Source organism: Phoxinus phoxinus, assembly GCF_949152265.1.
Source record: "Phoxinus phoxinus genome assembly, chromosome: 4".
NCBI classification, from domain to species: domain Eukaryota; kingdom Metazoa; phylum Chordata; class Actinopteri; order Cypriniformes; family Leuciscidae; genus Phoxinus; species Phoxinus phoxinus.
In genome coordinates this window covers 41596322-41617953 of record NC_136879.1, presented here as the reverse complement: position 1 = coordinate 41617953, position 21632 = coordinate 41596322, and the positions used below count along the sequence as shown (strand labels likewise).

The 21632-nt window shown below is 40.7% G+C and overlaps 1 protein-coding gene across 1 annotated transcript in view; it reads left to right on the top strand.

The window, feature by feature from the left end:
* The window catches only part of dync2h1 (dynein cytoplasmic 2 heavy chain 1), a 148915-nt gene that overhangs the window by 87696 nt on the left and 39587 nt on the right, over positions 1-21632 (top strand). Inside the window, exons 66-77 of the mRNA XM_079610239.1 lie at positions 3694-3792; positions 4244-4367; positions 5808-5971; positions 6156-6275; positions 7179-7313; positions 7413-7556; positions 7999-8088; positions 12565-12630; positions 12941-12991; positions 13090-13167; positions 13886-14017; positions 14097-14169. Coding sequence (XP_079466365.1) covers positions 3694-3792; positions 4244-4367; positions 5808-5971; positions 6156-6275; positions 7179-7313; positions 7413-7556; positions 7999-8088; positions 12565-12630; positions 12941-12991; positions 13090-13167; positions 13886-14017; positions 14097-14169 — 1276 coding nt within the window. The remainder of the gene's footprint in view (positions 1-3693; positions 3793-4243; positions 4368-5807; positions 5972-6155; positions 6276-7178; positions 7314-7412; positions 7557-7998; positions 8089-12564; positions 12631-12940; positions 12992-13089; positions 13168-13885; positions 14018-14096; positions 14170-21632) is intronic.

Below are 21632 nucleotides of genomic sequence, written 5' to 3'. Positions count from 1 at the left end.
CATCTTGTCTCTCCTCTCGTCTCCTCTCCTCCTCTCCTCCTCTTCTCCTTGTCTCCTCTCCTCCTCTTCTCCTCTTCTCCTCTCCTCCTCTTCTCCTCTTCTCCTCTTCTCCTTGTCTCCTCTTCTCCTCTTCTCCTCTTCTCCTCTTCTCCTCTTCTCCTTGTCTCCTCTTCTCGTTCCCTCTCCTCTTCTCCTTGTCTCCTCTCCTCCTCTTCTCTTCTCCTCTCCTCCTCTTCTCCTCTTCTCCTCTTCTCGTCTCGTCTCCTTGTCTCCTCTTCTCGTCTCGTCTCCTTGTCTCATCTTGTCTCTCCTCTCGTCTCCTCTCCTCCTCTTCTCCTCTTCTCCTTGTCTCATCTTGTCTCTCCTCTCGTCTCCTCTTCTCCTCTTCTCCTCGTCTCATCTTGTCTCTCCTCTCGTCTCCTCTCCTCCTCTCCTCCTCTTCTCCTCTTCTCCTCTCCTCCTCTTCTCCTCTTCTCCTTGTCTCCTCTTCTCGTCTCCTCTTCTCTTCTCGTCTTCTCTTCTCGTTCCCTCTCCTCTTCTCCTCTCCTCCTCTTCTCCTCTTCTCCTTGTCTCCTCTCCTCCTCTTCTCCTCTCATCTCCTCTCCTCCTCTCCTCCTCTTCTCCTCTTCTCCTTGTCTCCTCTTCTCGTCTCCTCTTCTCTTCTCGTCTCCTCTCCTCCTCGTCTCCTCTTCTCCTCTCCTCCTCTTCTCCTCTTCTCCTTGTCTCCTCTCCTCCTCTTCTCCTCTCATCTCCTCTCCTCCTCTCCTCCTCTTCTCCTCTTCTACTTGTCTCCTCTTCTCCTTGTCTCCTCTTCTCTTCTCGTCTCCTCTTCTCTTCTCGTCTCCTCTCCTCCTCCTCTCCTTGTCTCCTCTTCTCCTCTTCTCCTCGTCTCGTCTCCTCTTCTCGTCTCCTCTCCTCCTCTCCTCTCCTCTCCTCCTCTTCTCCTCTTCTCATTGTCTCCTCTTCTCCTCATCTCATCTTGTCTCTCCTCTCGTCTCGTCTCCTCCTCTCCTCCTCTTCTCATTGTCTCCTCTTCTCCTCGTCTCATCTTGTCTCTCCTCTCGTCTCCTCTCCTCCTCGTCTCCTCTTCTCCTCGTCTCATCTTGTCTCTCCTCTTCTCATCTTCTCCTCTTCTCCTCTCCTCCTCTCCTCCTCTTCTCCTCGTCTCATCTTGTCTCTCCTCTCGTCTCCTCTCCTCCTCTTCTCCTCGTCTCATCTTGTCTCTCCTCCTCTTCTCCTCTTCTTCTCGTCTCATCTTGTCTCTCGTCTCTCCTCCTCTTCTCCTCTTCTTCTCGTCTCATCTTGTCTCTCCTCTCGTCTCATCTTGTCTCTCCTCTCGTCTCCTCTCCTCCTCTCCTCCTCTTCTCCTTGTCTCCTCTCCTCTCGTCTCCTCTTCTCATTTTCTCCTCTTCTCCTTGTCTCCTCTCCTCTCGTCTCCTCTTCTCATTTTCTCCTCTTCTCCTCTCCTCCTCTCCTCCTCTTCTCCTCTTCTCCTCTCCTCCTCTTCTCCTCTTCTCCTCTCCTCCTCTTCTCCTCTTCTCCTTGTCTCCTCTTCTCGTCTCCTCTTCTCTTCTCGTCTTCTCTTCTCGTTCCCTCTCCTCTCCTCCTCTTCTCCTCTTCTCCTTGTCTCCTCTCCTCCTCTTCTCCTCTCATCTCCTCTCCTCCTCTCCTCCTCTTCTCCTCTTCTCCTCTTCTCCTCTTCTCCTTGTCTCCTCTTCTCGTCTCCTCTTCTCTTCTCGTCTCCTCTTCTCTTCTCGTCTCCTCTCCTCCTCGTCTCCTCTTCTCCTCTCCTCCTCTTCTCCTCTTCTCCTTGTCTCCTCTCCTCCTCTTCTCCTCTCATCTCCTCTCCTCCTCTCCTCCTCTTCTCCTCTTCTACTTGTCTCCTCTTCTCCTTGTCTCCTCTTCTCTTCTCTTCTCGTCTCCTCTTCTCTTCTCGTCTCCTCTCCTCCTCTTCTCCTTGTCTCCTCTTCTCCTCTTCTCCTCGTCTCGTCTCCTCTTCTCTTCTCGTCTCCTCTCCTCCTCTCCTCTCCTCTCCTCCTCTTCTCCTCTTCTCATTGTCTCCTCTTCTCCTCATCTCATCTTGTCTCTCCTCTCGTCTCGTCTCCTCCTCTCCTCCTCTTCTCATTGTCTCCTCTTCTCCTCGTCTCATCTTGTCTCTCCTCTCGTCTCCTCTCCTCCTCGTCTCCTCTTCTCCTCGTCTCATCTTGTCTCTCCTCTTCTCATCTTCTCCTCTTCTCCTCTCCTCCTCTCCTCCTCTTCTCCTCGTCTCATCTTGTCTCTCCTCTCGTCTCCTCTCCTCCTCTTCTCCTCGTCTCATCTTGTCTCTTCTCCTCTTCTTCTCGTCTCATCTTGTCTCTCGTCTCTCCTCCTCTTCTCATCTTCTTCTCGTCTCATCTTGTCTCTCCTCTCGTCTCATCTTGTCTCTCCTCTCGTCTCCTCTCCTCCTCTCCTCCTCTTCTCCTTGTCTCCTCTCCTCTCGTCTCCTCTTCTCATTTTCTCCTCTTCTCCTCTCCTCCTCTCCTCCTCTTCTCATCTTCTCATCTTCTTCTCGTCTCATCTTGTCTCTCCTCTCGTCTCATCTTGTCTCTCCTCTCGTCTCCTCTCCTCCTCTCCTCCTCTTCTCCTTGTCTCCTCTCGTCTCCTCTCCTCCTCTTCTCCTCGTCTCATCTTGTCTCTCCTCCTCTTCTCCTCTTCTTCTCGTCTCATCTTGTCTCTCGTCTCTCCTCCTCTTCTCATCTTCTTCTCGTCTCATCTTGTCTCTCCTCTCGTCTCCTCTCCTCCTCTCCTCCTCTTCTCCTCGTCTCATCTTGTCTCTCCTCCTCTTCTCCTCTTCTTCTCGTCTCATCTTGTCTCTCCTCTCGTCTCCTCTCCTCCTCTCCTCTTCTCCTCTTCTCCTCGTCTCATCTTGTCTCTCCTCTCGTCTCCTCTCCTCCTCTCCTCTTCTCCTCGTCTCATCTTGTCTCTCCTCCTCTTCTCCTCTTCTCCTCATCTCATCTTGTCTCTCGTCTCTCCTCCTCCTCTCCTCTTCTCCTCTTCTCCTCGTCTCATCTTGTCTCTCCTCTCGTCTCCTCTCCTCCTCTCCTCTTCTCCTCGTCTCATCTTGTCTCTCCTCCTCTTCTCCTCTTCTCCTCATCTCATCTTGTCTCTCGTCTCTCCTCCTCTTCTCCTCGTCTTATCTTGTCTCTCGTCTCCTCTCCTCCTCTCCTCTCGTCTCCTCTCCTCCTCTTCTCCTCATCTCCTTGTCTCCTCTCCTCCTCTCCTCTCGTCTCCTCTCCTCCTCTCCTCCTCATCTCCTTGTCTCCTCTCCTCCTCTTCTCCTTGTCTCCTCTTCTCCTCGTCTCATCTTGTCTCTCCTCTCGTCTCCTCTCCTCCTCTCCTCTTCTCCTCTTCTCCTCGTCTCATCTTGTCTCTCCTCCTCTTCTCCTCTTCTTCTCGTCTCATCTTGTCTCTCGTCTCTCCTCCTCTTCTCGTCTCATCTTGTCTCTCTTCTCTTCTCCTCTTCTTCTCCTCTTCTCCTTGTCTCATCTTGTCTCTCTTCTCTTCTCCTCTTCTTCTCCTCTTCTCCTCTCGTCTCATCTTGTCTCTCTTCTCTTCTCCTCCTCTTCTCCTCTTCTCCTTGTCTCATCTTGTCTCTCCTCCTCTTCTCCTCTTCTTCTCGTCTCATCTTGTCTCTCTTCTCCTCTCGTCTCCCAGAGTGCTTCTTGTCCGTTCTTGATCGATCCGTCCTCTCGTGCCACAGAGTGGTTGCGCACTCATCTGAAAGCACATCGTCTGGAGATCATAAACCAACAGGTAAAAACACACACACACACACACACACACACACACACACACACATGTCTGGGCCGTGTGTCAGAACTGTAATACTGTATCCCACAATGCAGTGTACTCGCAATTAAATTCAAGCATCTCAACTCATTTTGGCATGTCCATATATAAAATACTTTTTTATTTGATTTATTTTTTAATGCCAGAACCATTATTATTTATTTAGTATTAATATAGTTTTTTTTTCTTCATTTTTTTCATTTCCATTTTAAATTCTAGTTAAAGTTTTAGTAATTTAGTTTTTTGGGGGGATAATTTGTATGTTTTTTTTTTTATATGTCTTTATTGGCCATATACATTTTTGTTTGAGTTATTTTTGTACATCAAGTTAAGCTAAATGAAACTGAGACGTGTAGTTTCAGTGAACTATACTAACCCTCACATGCACATGTTTGTTTGACTCTCTCTGTCTCAGGACACTAACTTCATGACGGTGTTGGAGTTATCCGTGCGCTTCGGGAAGACTCTGATCATCCAGGAGATGGACGGCGTGGAGCCGGTGCTGTACCCGCTGCTGCGGAGAGATCTCATCGCTCAGGGTGAGTGCAGTGAGTGTGTGTTAGCTAGAAACTCTTCAGTTTACCTGCAAACCTTTAGTTTACATCCGCTGGCGTGCAGTAGGGGGCGGTATGTCTTTATACAGTTTATATAAAGTCATGTTATTACTGAATTAAGTTCTTTTAAAAAAAGCTTACTCACCCCAAACTTTTGAACGGTTGTGTGTATTCTGACTGGCTGTGATTTTGACATTTTACTTTCAGTAAGGACTGAAAAAATAATTGAGGCTTGAAACGTGTGGCGTCACACATGGCTAGGACTTGTGGAGTTACACACCCCTAAGACAGGCACACACACACACACACACACACGCTCACACGCTCCCCTTCTCCTGTAGTGTGTTTATCCTCCTGTCCCAGCTGTATGAAATAAGACCCGCGGGCATCTCTGAAGCCTCCTCCATATGCTGCTGTGTGTGTGTGTGTGTGTGTGTGTGTGTGTGTGTGTGTGTGTGTGTGTGTGTGTGTGTGTGTGTGTGTGTGTGTGTGTGGAGCAGATATGGCTGAGTCTATCAGGGACCGGCGGGAGGCAGATAAACGAAGAGGTTTTCAGCGCTTGGATGAGGAGAGAAAGAGAGAGGGAAATTAAAGTGTGTGTACAGACTACTGCATTGCAGACGTACAGGAGAGACCACACACACACACACACACACACACACACACACACACACAGAGAGAGAGAGTGTCATGTTCAATTTGGCAACCCCACAAATCCTCAAGGAGGCTTCCACACCAATCTCTTCTGCATTCATTAACTGTGTTCATGCTACTCGTTCTCCAGCATTATTCACTACATACTGTATGTGGGTTTGTGTTATGCACACAATCACAGTTATTTTTGTATTATTTATATACTATATATATATATATATATCATTATAATAATATAATTGTTCTTTTTATGTTTATTTTTTTCATCTAATATGCATTTATTATTTCAATTTTATTTCAGTTACTGGAAAATTATTTTCTACTTGTTTTAGTTTTAGTTAACAATAACAACACTGCAGAACACTCTGCATGTAATACTGTATCCCACAATGCAATTCACTCAACTTGACGTTCTATTTCCAGTGACGCATGAATCGCAATTCAATTTAAAAGCAATTTCAACAGTTCTTTTGTTGCTGTTCTGATTTCTCCTCCTCAACTCATTATTCAAACTAAAATTACTGCATTTCTCACAAATAACCATTTTATGTTATTTTGTATTATTATTTTCAACATTGAAATTTTATTCATTCATTGGATTATTCATACGGTATAATGTAATTAGGTCGTGTGGCAAAAAAATAACATACCGGTGTTTAAAATGTTACTGCATACTGTTTTACACACTGTTTTTCAGTTAGCAGTATACTAGTACTTCACTCTGAACATGATTTATTCTGCTGTGTGTGTGTGTGTGTGTGCGCGTGGCAGGGCCGCGATACGTGGTGCAGATCGGAGACAAAGTCATCGACTATAATGAGGATTTCCGCCTGTTTCTGGCGACCCGTAACCCCAGCCCCTTCATCCCACCTGACGCCGCGTCTGTCATCACTGAGGTGAACTTCACCACCACTAGAGCAGGACTGCGAGGACAGGTAACACACACCCACACACACACACACACACACACACACACACACACACACACACACACACACACACACACACACTCTCACTCACTTATTAACTGCTCCGACTCCATAAAGATCACCATCATCAGTGTGTGTGTGTGTGTGTGTGTGTGTGTGTGTGTGTGTGTGTGTGTTTGTGTGTGTTTAGTTGCTAGCGTTGACCATCCAGCAGGAGAAGCCAGAGCTGGAGAGTGAGAAAACCAAACTCCTACAACAGGAAGAGGAGAAGAAGATCCAGCTCGCTCAGCTGGAGGAGTCGCTGCTGGAGGTACTGAAGCAACAATCCCAGCATGCTCCACAACACATGACACACATGAGGTTTATGCAGGGCTTTTCAGTCTTTTACCACCCCCAGATCCTAAAATGCAGAAGTCAGCTATATAATTTCATGTGTAAAGACATTAATACTGTGAAAAATAAATATTATAAATGTGTGTAAAATATTATTGCCTCGTTGAAATCATAACTTTTTAAAACACTATAGTAATATAATGTTAGATGTATTATTTATTTATTTAAATCAAATATAATTTATTTTAATAAATTCATTTATTTTAATCAAATTCAAGTCATTTATTATTTTGATACAATATATTTATTATTTATTTAAATCAAACTTCATTCATTTTTAATTCATTTATTTATAATTATTATTTTTTATATTTATTATTTATTTTAATAAAAATGCACTTATTTATTTTAAAATATATATTTTTATTTGAATTAAATTTAGTTAGTTACTTCGTTTTATATTAGTTTTTATTTATTTATATATTTTTACAGGGATTTTCTCTAAACGTTTCCACTCCCTCGCATCAAACAGTATTTATTTTAATCAATTAATTTATTTTAATCAAATTACATTCATTCATTATTTTGATACAATATTTATTATTTAAATCTAACATTTTTAAATTTAATTAATTCATTATTTAATTTTTTATATATATTTCTTATTTATTTAAATAAAATGTTATGTATTTTAATACGATTTTTATTTTAATCAAAGTCAGTTACTTAGTTTTATTATTTATATATTTTACAGTGATTTTCTCTAATAATAAGCTGATAAGTTTCCACTCTCTCAGTTTAAAAAAAAAAAAACCTTGTTTTCCTGGATGTTTTTTTCCAAATATGCAGCAAAGAGTGTGTGTTTTGTGTGTGTGTGTAGACTCTGGCGACGGCTCAAGGCAATATCCTGGAGAATAAGGAGCTGATTGAGTCTCTGAACCAGACCAAAGCCAGCAGTTCTCTGATCCACCAATCCCTGACTGAGTTCCACCGCCTGCAGACGTCACTCGACCAGGTGATGCTGGGAAGAGTGCGATCATGACAGAGATAGCAGGAGCGACTGAAACAGCAGGTGGCACCAGAGTAACGTCAGTCTGTGTGTGTGTGTGTGTAGGAACGGGACGCGTACCTGCCGCTAGCCGAGACGGCCAGTAAGATGTACTTTGTGATCAGGGATCTGTCCAAGATTAACAACATGTACAGGTTCAGTCTGGTGTCGTTCCTGCGCCTCTTCCACCGAGCGCTGCAGAACAAACAGGTGACGTGGACACACACCTCACACACACATGCACTGGCAAAACAATGCATTCTCTGTGTTGAGAGGAGATCTTGTTAATATATTAAATGTAGCATGTAGGAAGAATATTACAAGGCATTAGCATACGCAGGACATCCCCTTACTTGGAGAATGAAGAGAAATTGTTAAATAAATATACAATATGGAAGAATTTACTTTTATTTTGAGACTTTAAAAGGACCTATTTCTAAAAATACTGGAAGAAATGGATTGATTACTGTAATGTAAACAATCAATGGCTGTATATGTAAATCCATACTTGCCCCAGAACAGAATGTATAATTATTATTATTTTTTCCAGTTTTTCTTAATGCTGTATGCTTGGAAAAATCTATAAAAATACAGCAAAAAAATCAATAAAATGAATACTGCATTAGTGAAGTTAACTGTGTGTGTGATGCAGGAAAGCGAGAGCACCGATGTGAGGATCTCCACGCTGGAGAACAGTCTGAAGAACATGGTGTATGAGTATATCTGCCGCTCACTCTTCAAGGTAACACACCGAATCCCTCGTTATGTTCACATTGAGATGACCCCGCCCACCTAAACCCACCAGCACCAATCAGAGCCCTCGTTATGTTCCCATAGCGATGACCACGCCCACTTAAAACCACAGCACCAACCATTTTCCTTTTTCCACCAAAAGGATGTTGGTGCTTATGTCTGGACAACAGAAGTGAACAGCCGGTCATTTTGACGACAGTTTTTCATAATGAGTGAATGGTTATTTTATTTCAATGTAAAAAATATATTTTTGTAATATTTTTTATTTATTTTCTGGCTGCCACTCAATAAATTAGTCACATGACTTGAGGCAAAGTCAAACTTAAATTTGTTTTATTATATATATATATATAAGAAGTTTATTTTATTTTATTTATTTATTTTTGTCACATGACTTGAGGCATAATAAATAAAAATTTAAACTGAACTAAACCAAAGCTGAAATAAAAATAAATGAAACCTAATATATATATATAAAAGAATAATGACAAAAGCACATAAAATGTGCAAAAATTAAAACACAATTTTTCATATAAAAATAAAAGGTAATTCATCATATTAATAAAAACTATAATAGTATATAAATAATGATAATAATGTTAGTGTTCGCTCAGTTTTGTGCAACGCTACACTTCAGTATGACATAACTATCCATGAAAAAGAGGGTATTTGGCAAGAAGTTATTTGGTCCTTATTCCTGTGTCATATTTTGTCCCACCCAGTCCTGCTTTGATATTTGTAAATGAAATGATTTTATTTCAAGCAGACAGTGCAAATAAAGTAGTTGATGCAGCACGACACGACGAGGAGTGTGTGTCCGCTGACTGGAAGTGTTCAGCATGTTGACAGCCTCATTGATTCTAGCGACAGTGATCTAGTTGTGTGTTGCGTCGGTCTGGCCTGATTGAGTTGTTGTTTTACGTGGGAAGGAGAGCAATATTTCCTGCACAGAACCTGCTTTTCTTCAGCGGGGAACGGGCCTCCAGCACTGCCACTGTGTCATATTCATTTCAGCATTCATTCACTTATGCATTTGGCAGACGCTTTTATCCAGAGCCATTTACATTGTGTTTCAGGAATATACAGGTGAAGCTGGAGAAATGAGAATATGGTGCAAAAGTTCATTTATTTCAGTAATTCAACTTAAAAGGTGAAACTAATATATTATATAGACTCATTACCAGGGCCATACGGAATCTGCGCCCGCAGACTTCCACAGAAACCCGTCATTGACAAGTACAACCTGAGACGACCCCGCCCACCTAAGACCCACAGCACCAATCAGAGCCCTCGTTATGTTCCCATAGCGATAACCACGCCCACTTAAATCCACAGCACCAATCAGAGCCCTCGTTATGTTCCCATAGCGATGACCACGCCCACTTAAAACCACAGCACCGACCACAGTATGATATATTTTCTACTATTTGTCAGTCCCTCCAGAAAAACGCTGAGTTTTTTTGTGGTTGTTGCGGGCAAAAATTCTTGATTATGCGGCACGTTTTCTTAAAAAATGCGATGGAATATGCGGGATATTTATGCAATTTTATGCGATGAAATTGCGTGAACTTGCAAAAATTGCGGGAACTTGCAAAAATTGCGGGAACTTGCAAAAACTGCGGTTTGATGAAAAAGAGAAAAAAAAAAGTTTCCCCCAACTAATTCACTAGGCTACTACTTTAATGTAAAGAGTCATTTCTTATTACTTCCTATGATAAGCAAGCATACTACCTCACATAAAGTGCTGGGAATATTTAAGTTCTCATCTTGTTTTATTTCAGACCTTAATAAACACATGGCTCAAACTTACAAAACATTGAGTCGAACAAGTTCTGTAGCTTTACAAAATGAATATGCTACAACTTCTGTAAAAATGACAAAGTGGCAAAGTGGTTGTCCAGCGTCGACTTCCGCCTGTGGTCAAACACACACACAGTTTGCCCCCACTGTCATGTGACACACTGGGAAACTGCTCTGCGCTTGTCTTTTGCGCTTATGTTTGTTGGCAAATGAGAATGATTTGCGAGCTTCATCATGGTTTCATCAGCATTACGGGGTTTGCAGCTTTTCAATGATGTCGCGCAATTACGTCACTTCATAACGTTCCCATGGCAACAGGGCAAATGGCTGCGCTTGTGTGAAGTAAACGCAACATTTTTCATCTTTCTGCTAAGACATAAGTGACTTTTTGCAACGAAAATGCGGGGATTATGAAATCATGCAAGCCCGCATATTTTGCGCGCGGAAATCTGCAAGTTATGCGGCGAAAGTGCGGCGTATTTGAAAAAATGTGCCCCCCGCATAAATATGCGGACTTTGGCTGATTATGCATTGAATCATGCGATCGCATAATCGCGTTTTTCTGGAGGGACTGATTTGCTACTGCAATACCGGCGCATAGATGAACTAACAGATCTGTCTATTCACTGCCGATCGTAATATCCAATTGCTATATGGACTAGTGACTGAATATTAAAGACTGCTATCAAAGTCTGATTGTTCAGCGAGTCTCTGCTAATGAGAGCCGCGGGTTCATGTCCTACACACACTCAAGCACACGTTCATCTCCAGCACTTCATCGTCAGATACACTCGTCAAAATAAAAGTTTGGTTTAACGTGAAGAAATATATTACTATTGTACAATCGAATCGAACGTACTTCTCAAAGTAATAATAACATATTTATTTATGAATTTTTTTAAAGAAATATCAAACAATTTCACATTATTTTATTTACCCAGTGAACCTCTGTTGTGCAGCACTTTTATCAGTTGATTTCATTACAAACCTTTTGATAATAATTTTTTTTATTTTTAAATCTATGTTCTCCTGGCACAAAAATAAGCTAAAGTAAAGGCTTAGTAAAAAAAAAAAATTCTTAAAAAATACCACCGAGCACTAAAATATGAACACGCTTTCATTTCATGTAGCCTAATATATATTGCATAACATATATAAACAATAATATACCTTATTGTATTTATTGTATATAACATTATATATTATATAAGACACCTAACCCCAGCTGCCCCCGGCGAGCTGGATGGCGCCTTGCATGGCTGACACCGCCGTCGGTGTGTGAATGGGTGAATGTGAGGCAACATGTAAAGCGCTTTGGTGGCCATTGGGTCTGTGAAAGCGCTATATAAATGCAGTCCATTTAACATATAATTATTAAAACCATTCCGCGTAATTCCGCAGATTTTTCCAAAAGTTGAACACAGAAATCACAAAAAAAGTCATCAGATTCCATGTGGCCCTGCTCAAGACATGCAAAGTGAGATATTTCAAGCCTTTATTTGTTATAATTTTTATGATTATGGCGTACAGCAGGGGTCCCCAATCCTGCTCCTGGCGATCGACTGTCCTGCACAGTTCATCTCCAACCCTAATCAAACACACCTCAAGCAACCAATGAAGGTCTTCAGAGCACGTCAGGATCACTTGAAAACTAAAGGCAGGTGTGTGTGATTAGGGTTGGAGATGAACTGTGCAGGACAGTCGATCGCCAGGAGCAGGATTGGGCACCCCTGGCGTACAGATTATGAAAACCTTTTCACAATATTCTAATGTTGAATTTGGGGTTTTCATAATCTGTAAACCATAATCATCATAATTAATACAAACAAAGGCTTGAAATATCTCACTTTGCATGTAATGAGTCTGTATAGAGCTGGTAAGTCCCGCCCCTTCCGCTAACCCCGCTGGACCTCTAGGTTGAAAAATCGTCAATGCAAGTGAATGAGAGAAAATAATTATTTTCTGGTCCCGTTTGAATTGTGCCATGAATGTGAACATATGTTGTCTGTGAATTTTTTGTATAATGTTTCGTGTAAAGAATGCTACAATTTAGCGGGTATACATACGGTTAGACTTTGTGTGAGAGCACTTTGTGGACTACAACTCTTCGCTGCTTTCGACGCGTTTGATATACGTCACCACCACTAGCTCACGGATCCCGCTAAACATGCCTGTGTCTTTGGTGCACTTCACCGCCTTCTTTCAGGGAGAGGACAAACTAGTTGAGCGTGGTGAAAACCACTTCATTTGTGGAGGGAAAATGTGTTATGCGGTGACGTCACATATGCGACGTGTAGTCTTTCTCGTTATGTCTGCTAGCCAAAGAATCATACAATATACTGTCAAACTCGTTACATGAGAAATTATATAAAAAATTCACAGACAACATATGTTCACATTCATGGCACAATTCAAACGGGATCAGAAAATAATAATTTTCTCTCGTTCACTTGCATTGACGCTTTTTCAACCTAGAGGTCCACTTGGAGTGTTACGGATGGGCGGGACTTACCAGCTCTATAATATATTAGTTTCACCTTTTAAGTTGAATTACTGAAATAAATAAACTTTTTTTCAGCAAAATGGATATTCTCATTTTGCGTTATCAGTTCATGCCTTCACTGGGAATCTGAATATTGGCTCTAATCTGTGTGTCCGTTTACAGGCGGATCAGTTGATGTTTGCACTGCACTTTGTGAAGGGAATGAACCCAGACCTGTTCCAGGAGAACGTAAGTGTGTGTGTGTGTGTGTGTGTGTGTATGTGTGTGTGTGTGTGTGTGTGTGTCATAATGAATCCTGAAGGAATGATAACGTTTCAGTTCAGGCTCGTCTACAGCAGCGACTCTGACAAGACAGATATGCTGTTATTAGCCCTGCCAGTAAAGCACAATAAAACTGAAGCACTCTGTGTGTGTGTGTGTGTGTGTGTGTGTGTGTGTGTGTGTGTGTGTGTGTGTGTGTGTGTGTGTGTGTGTGTGTGTGTGTGTGTGTGTGTGTGTGTGTGTGTGTGTGCGGCGCTCTGATGACTGTGTCTCGCAGGAATGGGACGTGTTCACTGGCCTGATCGTTGCAGACATGGTTCGGAAGACGGTATGAATCTATTTTTTGTAACGTTTTTCTTGATGAAAGAACACTCATCTCCTCTCTTCAGTCATATATATATATATTCTCTCTCTCTCTTTCTTCAGGACTCCCAGAAGTCTCTGCGGGAACAGTTTCCATCTTGGATTGATCAGGAGAGGCTGATGGCTGTGGCTCTGCTCAAGGTAATTAGGACATGAGTCTCTTCAACAGCATTTCAACATTTCATTTCAATAAAATATCATTAAATACACATAGAAACGTAAAGGCCTTTACCACAACCTGTCAAAATAATAGTTTAGTTCAACTTGAAGTAATTATGACAGAAATATATCGCTATTTTATTGTAGAATGCACTTCTCAAGGTAATAATTATCAAAATAATATTTTAAAAACTTTATTTTTTTTAAGGAATATCAAAATTGTTCTTCTCTGTTTTAATTTGAACAGTAAACCTCTATTGTACAGCACTTTATTAGTCCAAATAGAATTTCATTACATTTTAAAAGGTTAATAATTTTTTTTAATGTTTTATGCCTACGTTTACCAAAATTTTTCATAATAAATTTGTGTTAAATCAGAAATCCCAAAAAAAAAAAAAAAAAAAAGGTTCTTTAAAAAAAAAAAAACTTCTCTTTTGAAATAAATTGTTAAATTGTATAAATGTTTTGTTTTCAACTAATTAGACATGCTTTTTGATTACAACATTTTTATTTAACCATTAAATAAAAAATTAAAACATTAAATCTCAAAACGTTTGAACTGGAGAATGAAAAAAAACGGATTCCAGAAAAATAAAAATGGAAAAATGCAGAATTTGTGAAAAAATAAAACAAATTTCACAGAGTCACTGCGCCAGATGTTTGAGTGTTGACGAGTCGGTTTCTCTCCGTGTCTCTCCAGAGCACCTTTCCAATGTTGTGTCAGTCTCTCTGTCTGGACGACGCAGACCTGTGGCTCACATTCTCACGCAGTTCCTGCTGCGAACAGGAAGTCCCGCCTCCCATTGCCAAGAAGATCTCCCTCTTTCAGCAGGTCAGCTGTCAATCAACAGAACGCACCAATCAGAGCGCTCAGATTAAACTTACTCTTTATTCCTCTGTTTCTTTCTCAGGTGTTGGTGGTCCAGGCGTTACGGCCGGATCGCTTACAGAGTGCGATGGCAGCATTTGCCTCTCAAGCTTTGGGTAAGTGCAGAGAGAGACGACACACACACACACACACACACACACACACACACACACACACACACACACACACACACACTAACCTGACCCCGAAACCTACCCATCACACACACTAACCCGACCCTCAAACCTACCGATCACACACACACACACACACACACACACACACACACACTAACCCGACCCCCAAACCTACCCATCTCACACACACACTCACACACTCACACACACACACACACACACACACACACACACACACACACACACACATATACACTAACAAGTTTTATTATCCTTGTGGGGACATTTGGTCCTCACAAGTATAGCTAAACACACACACACACACACACACACACACACACACACTAACCCGACCCCCAAACCTACCCATCACACTCACACACACACACACACACACACTCTAACAAGTTTTATTATCCTTGTGGGGACATTTGGTCCTCACAAGTATAGCTAAACACACACACACACACACACACACAGATCAGAATCAGGCATGTATAATATATCTGACGGCTGACTCTCACTCTTTGTCATCAGTTTGTGTCTCTGGAGTTTAATTATGACTCATAGACTGAACTCAACCTTCAGATACATTATAAATACGTCTCACGCACAGCCTTCACACAGTGTGTGTGTGTGTGTGTGGTCGATACAGAGCTATTGATTTAGGTTTAGTCATCAGCTTATTATAACTTTCAAATTAGCCAAGCGTGAAACCACACACACACAATTAGTGCTGATTGATGCTCTCTACGGGCCGCTTCCAATGAGACACAATTAAAACCTGAGCAAACACTACATTCATCTCTTTTACCTGCAACACACACACACACACACACACACACACAAACATGCACAATTAGCCTTATAATACTGTCAGCACAGATAGATAGATAGATAGATAGATAGATAGATAGATAGATAGATAGATAGATAGATAGATAGATAGATAGATAGATAGATAGATGGATGGATGGATGGATGGATAGATAGATAGATAGATAGATAGTTTCTCAAAGACTGAAATATTTAATCTGTATGAAGTTTCTTTTTCTCCCTCTTCATCTTCATCTTCTCTAGATTTACTCCGGTTAATTAGTTATTTTATTGGAGTGTGTGTGTGTGTTTTATTATCTTGTCTAATGATTCCAGTGAATTACAGCAGTTACAGTGATGAGCACTGGTGTAACACTAGCGTAACACACACATAAAGCGGAGGTGAAGAGTCGTCAGTGTGAGCGTCGGCCAGCAGAGGGAGCTGTTCATGTCTCTGTTCGGCTCTGGGTTTATTTTACAATTATCGATTCATGCTTGGACTTTATCTCCTATGTCCTTAAACAGCAGTTTGCCTCACTTATAGACATTTATGAGTTAACCACCAATTGAACTCTTGACAGAAATGTGTTTTTAACGTCCTCCACTTCTCTCTTTTAATTCATCAGCTGTGAGATCAAAACTCTGTGGAGCTGATCGTATTCGTAGGCTTGTGCGCGAACATTAAAGCTGTCTAAATAATGTTAGTAAAGATGTATTCATCTAATAACGTTACAGTTTTAGTTTAGCTCATGTGAACGGGCAGCAAACGTCCATCAGGAGAGCGCTGCTGATCGATTTGCTGATGTGTTCATTTCAATGTTGAGTTGAATCCATCCGGAGCCAAAGCCCTGACTCACTGCATTACCTGTGTGTGTCGATCCATCAGATTGTACACTGTGTTTCTACAGTCTGCAAGGCTACGGATGCATATAGATTTAAAAAAATTGTGCATTTTATGGTAACACTTTATTTTACATTGTCCTTGTTACATATATTACATGTACTTACCATAGTAATAACAGTAAATTATGCATAATTACATGCAACTAACCCTCAACCAAACCCTAACCCTATAGTAAGTACATGTAGTTGCTTAATATTACTCAGCACTTAAATATATAATTACACTGTAACAATGACACCTTAAAATACAGTGTAACCCTTTTTTTTTTTTTACCTTGCTTCTGGTAGACAGTGTTGCCAGATTGGGACGATGATTTCCAGCCCAAAAGTATGACAAAATAATGTGATATAATTTTATTGCCATGTCATTCAAGGTTGATAAGCACCATTTTTATCTCATTAAAACAAAATAACGACGATAAAATAAAATAAAAAATAAATACTTTTGCAATAATTAAGGAGAATTAGCAAATATGACTCAAATGTCCAGGTGGACACTGTCAAAACGGCAATCAAGAAGTGAACCGGTGACTTTAATGCTGCGTTCACACCAAACCTCAAATAGAGCGTAACATTTTTGTCTATCGCGTCTAGTTTGCCGCTTGAACATTTTGAATGCATTCGCGCGTCCAAAGTGAAATGGACGCGTGTAAAAAGCAAGCGTTTGAAGCGAAATTGACGCGCGTCCGAGGCGAAATCCGCTTCTTGTGGGAGGGGCCAGTGCTAGGCGGTGTCTGTTTGCAAGAAAGGCCGCGAAATTTAAAAAAACTACTGTTTGACTACCCATTGGCTTCCATAGTAGGAAAAAAAATACTATGGAAGTCAATGGGTACAGACTACTGTTTGGTTACCGACATTCTTCAAAATATCTTTCTTTGTGTTCAGCAGAAGAAATAAATTAATTCAGGTTTGAAACAACTTGAGGGTGAGTAAATGATGACAGCATTTTAATTTTAAAGTGGACTATTCCTTTAAAACAACATTCCTCCTGATGTTCATTCATGTTTATTTGATGCTATAAATGAACTAGAAGGAAGAGATGATCGGTTCACGAGCGGCTTTAACTGAGCCGACACAGCGATCTGTCACACACATTAAAGAGCCACAAAACGCTATTTATTGTTTAATTTTCTTTTAAAAAATTACCAAATTTGAAAGGTGAGACTTTGTTTAATATGTTTAATATGAAAAGTAACCGAGAAGTAACACTGGTCTGTGTCTGTCAGTGTGTGTCAGTGTCCTCTCTGCTCCGCGATGTGTTTTTCACTGCGTGAGAACATGGTGTGTGTGTGTGAGAGCGGCGTAGCTTGTCGGACATAGCGACAGTAACTAAGGGGGGCGGGTCTTTGCGAACGGTCAATTAGACTATAAAATGTAGATGTTTGAAAACCGCCTGAACTTACCCCAAACCAGCCCAAATTTTGTCCACCCGCCCCATAACCCTTTTTTACCCAATCAAAATCAATCAAATTCAAATCCGCCCAATCTGGCAACACTGCTGGAAGAAACCGTGGAGCATTTGTTTTCAGTGCCGGGTCGATGTTACCCAGACCCACGGACAGCTGGCATTAAACCCTCTGCTCTGGGGTCATGCTGGGTGATGATGTGTAACCTTAGAGTCCTGGAAACAGCGCACAAATCATCAGTGTGAACAGCAGCCTTCTCATTTCCCAACACTCTCCCTGTCTCACACACACACACACACACGCGCGGGTCTCGTTACTGATAACACAGCAGTTTTGCCTTCACCGGCGGTTCCGCAGCCACATTCAGTCAAATTAATTGCCTAATTAGCAAATAAAATGGCTTGCTTGCTTGCCAGCGACTGTGGTTTAGTATGCAAGACATTCAGTCCAAGGGCGAACCATCGGTTAGTCTGTGATTAGCGCTTCCAGTGTCCTCTGTAATTCATTTTTCCAACACTATTGATTTCCGTGGAGGAAGAGAGAGGAGGACTATAGGGAGTTGCTTTGCGGTCAGTCTCGGTTTGATGTAGTTGATCACGGTAATGCCAGATAAACCTCGTAGCCTCGACGCGATGCTAATGCTAATGCTCGTTCGATGCTGCTCTTTGAACAAGCTCCGGAAACTCACCCTGTTTATAGATACAAGTTACAAGTTGGCGCTTGACATTCACTTTATTTGCTGACCGGCCACTGAGACAAGTTACAAGCCACTCAGCGTTTCCACTGGCCACCATTTTGACATCGATATCATGGGGAAAAACTGCCATATAGATATTTGTAATATTATCTCATACTTTGGCCGCCAGTATATTAGGCTGCTGTCACTTTAAGAGCTGACGCACGGGTCCGTTATACTGTTACACGGGCGTTTTCTTTCTCAAATGTTTACGTTCACTGTGTAGAACATAACTGACTTGCGTGATATTATTTTTGATATTGTTTGTGTGTATTTGAGTGTTTAAGTGCAATAAGCAGCGAAAAATAACTGCATAATATAAATTATAATAATGCACTTTGGGTGTGAGCACAAAATCTGGAGGAATGAGTAAAATTATGCTCAATACATGCGATTTCTCGCCTAAATTCAAGCCCTGTAACATCAATAATATTCATCCGTAGTAAATCTGTGTGAGAGAGAGAGAGAGAGAGAGAGAGAGAGAGTGTGAGTTAAAAGACTACAATGCAATATTATACTGATTTCTGAAGGATCATGTGACACTGAAGACTGGAGTTACGCCGGGTTCACACCAGACGCGGAGCGCGCCGTGAAGTGCCAGTTTCGGCGTCTGGTCTATTTTTTGCGCGAGCCGCGAGTGATCCGCGTCAATTTTCTCATTAGAACACACAAACAAACAGGGAAACAGAGAGAGAGAGAGGCAGGCAGGAGTTGATAAGTGAAAATGGATGATGTCAAATTACTCTCACTGGGAAACAGGAAGAGGAAAATAGATTTAATAAATTTGAAGAGAGGATGTATATTTCAACGGTATATCTACATAGCCTACTGTCTACCATTCTCTCTCTGGCTGCATGTGTGTCTCGACAACGGATTAACAAAAGTCAAGTCAAGTCATCTTTATTTATATAGCGCTTTTTACAATACAGATTGTATCAAAGCAGCTTCACAGTGATAACATGAAAATAATACAAAAAATAATTTCATCATCGTCCACCTTTAAGGCAGATCTATAATATTGTTGAATATTAAATGTCCCCAACTAAGCAAGCCAGAAGGTAAGGCAACAGCGGCAAGGAACCAAAAGAACAAAAGAAGTGTACAAACTTCTTGGTTACAGAAACATGGTGTATTCATTTTATGAGGTTATTTACTTTAACCATGATGTAAAAAATAGCTCTGAATAAACAACAACTGAGCAGAAGCGCTTGTCGACCTCGGCGAAGAGATTTTCCGTTCCGCGCCGCTCCGCTCCCGCGTCCGGTGTGAACCCAGCGTAATGATGCTGAAAATACAGCTTTGATCACAGGAATAAATTACACTTTACTGTATATTCACATAGAAAACTGTTATTTTACATTTTAATAATATTTCACAATATTACTGTTTTTACTGTATTTTTTATCAAATAAATGCGGCCTTGGTGAGCAGAAGAGACTTATTTAAAAAATATAAAAAGAAATCTAAACGGTGCACTGTTCCTTTAAGAAGAGTTTCTAATAGTGTGTGTGTGCATGCCTGTGTGTGTCTGTTTGTGTGTGCGTGCGCGTGTGTATGTGTGTGTGTGTGTGTGTGTGCGCGCGTGTGTGTGTGTGTGTGTGTGTGTGTGTGTGTGTGTGTGTGTGCGCGTGTGTGTGTGTGTGTGTGCGCGTGTGTCTGTGTGTGTGTGTGTGTGTGTGTGTGTGTGTGTGTGTGTCTGTGTGTGTGTGTGTGTGCGCGTGTCTGTGTGTGTGTGTGTGGTTGATGAAGGCTATCAGATCTCCTGATGACCACCGTCTCGCTTCCGTGGATATAATCAGAACTGTAGATTTTCCTGTAAACAACACACACACAGTTTTCTCCTGAAAGCGCCTGCAGAAGGCTCGACATGTCCAGGTCTGAGACGACACACACACACAGTCTGTCTCCCCCTAGGCTCACACACACACACACACACACACCTCTTACAGGACGTTCTTCAGTGCTGAAAACACCTTACGGTGTTAATTACCCTTCACGCAGGGGTCCTTCTGTTCCTCGCTCCTCTGTTTTTGTGTTTGTCGCTGATGCTATCGGTCTTTTGTTCTCTTTCTCCCGGTAAATGAGTTATAAATGTGCTGAAGACGAAACGCCCCTCTAGAGCGACTGGGTTCGCTTGCAGGGTTACGCTGATGATGCTACAATTATTACAACGCTAAAATAAATAATAACATTCCACATGAATAGTAAAGTCCGCTCCAGTGCCATTAACTCTAATGCCGCGTCATTAGGAATTAAAGCCGAACGCAGTAAATCTTTAAGTGCGTCCTGACTCGCAGAAGACGTTTCCCCTGACACTGCCATGAGGAATTACTGTGAGCCTCGGCCCGCGCCGACTCCTCACACACACGCCGCTGTAACACTCGGCTTGGTCACACCACTTCATGCTTACTACACGCATTTTATTTTAGTATCAACATTTATTAGGTAACACTTTACAATAAGGTTCGTTAGTTAACATGAACTAATACTGAACTGCACGTATACAGCATTTATTAATCTTTGTTAATGTTAATTTCAACATTTACTAATACTTTATTAAAATCTTGTGCACTGTGAACTAACATGAACTAACAATGAACAGCTGTATTTCTATTAACTAACGTTAACAAAGATGAACAGATACAGTAGTTGCTCATGGTTAGTTAATACATTAACTAATGAACATTATTGTAAAGTGTTACCATTTATTATTTCTAGTTATAACCTGTCAATTTGTATACATTTGTCTTACTAGATTTTTTTTATTATGAACATTTTAAGTTGAAAAAAATTATTAACCTTATTATAACATTTAAACATGCCAAGTTGAATAAATTAACTTTGTATTTTTTATTTTATTTAAAAAAAAAATGTATCCCTGTTGTAATATTTAACATTTCAAGTTATATAAATTACCATTTTAATATTGTTGTAACTTTCAACATTTTAGGTTGTATAAATTAACTTTTTATTTTTATTTTTAACCCGTTTGTAATATTTAACATTTAAAAGTTGTATATATAGATTTTATTGTATTGTATTTTTATTTTTATTGTGTTGTATTTTATTTTGAACCCTATTGTAACATTAACATTTTTAGGTTGTATTAATATATTTTAGTTTTGTATAAACTACATACAACTTGTATAAATTAACATAATATTTTTATATATATATATATTTTTTTTTTTTATTGTAGTTCATTTTTAACCCTATTGTATCATTTTAAAAGTTTAGGTTGTAAAAAAATTACGTTAGGTTATTTTTTATTATGAACTTTAACTTTTTCAAGTTTTTTTTTATTTTTATTTTTTTATCTTATTGTAAAGTGTGTATCCAGAAAATCTCACAAGTCCATCTTCTCCCACTTTATTCTTTAGTTTAATTAGTTAATAATGAATAATTAGGTGTTTTTAAGCAGTAATGCCGTTTGCAGATGAGCTCTTCCAGTGGTTTACTACACTAAGAGCAGTTTAGTGTGTGTTTGCTCTTCTGTTGATGTTTTCCTCAGTTGTCTGCTTATCTCAGCGATCTGTTGTCTGACATCACTGAAGGTCACGCTCTTGTCCCGATGCTACGGT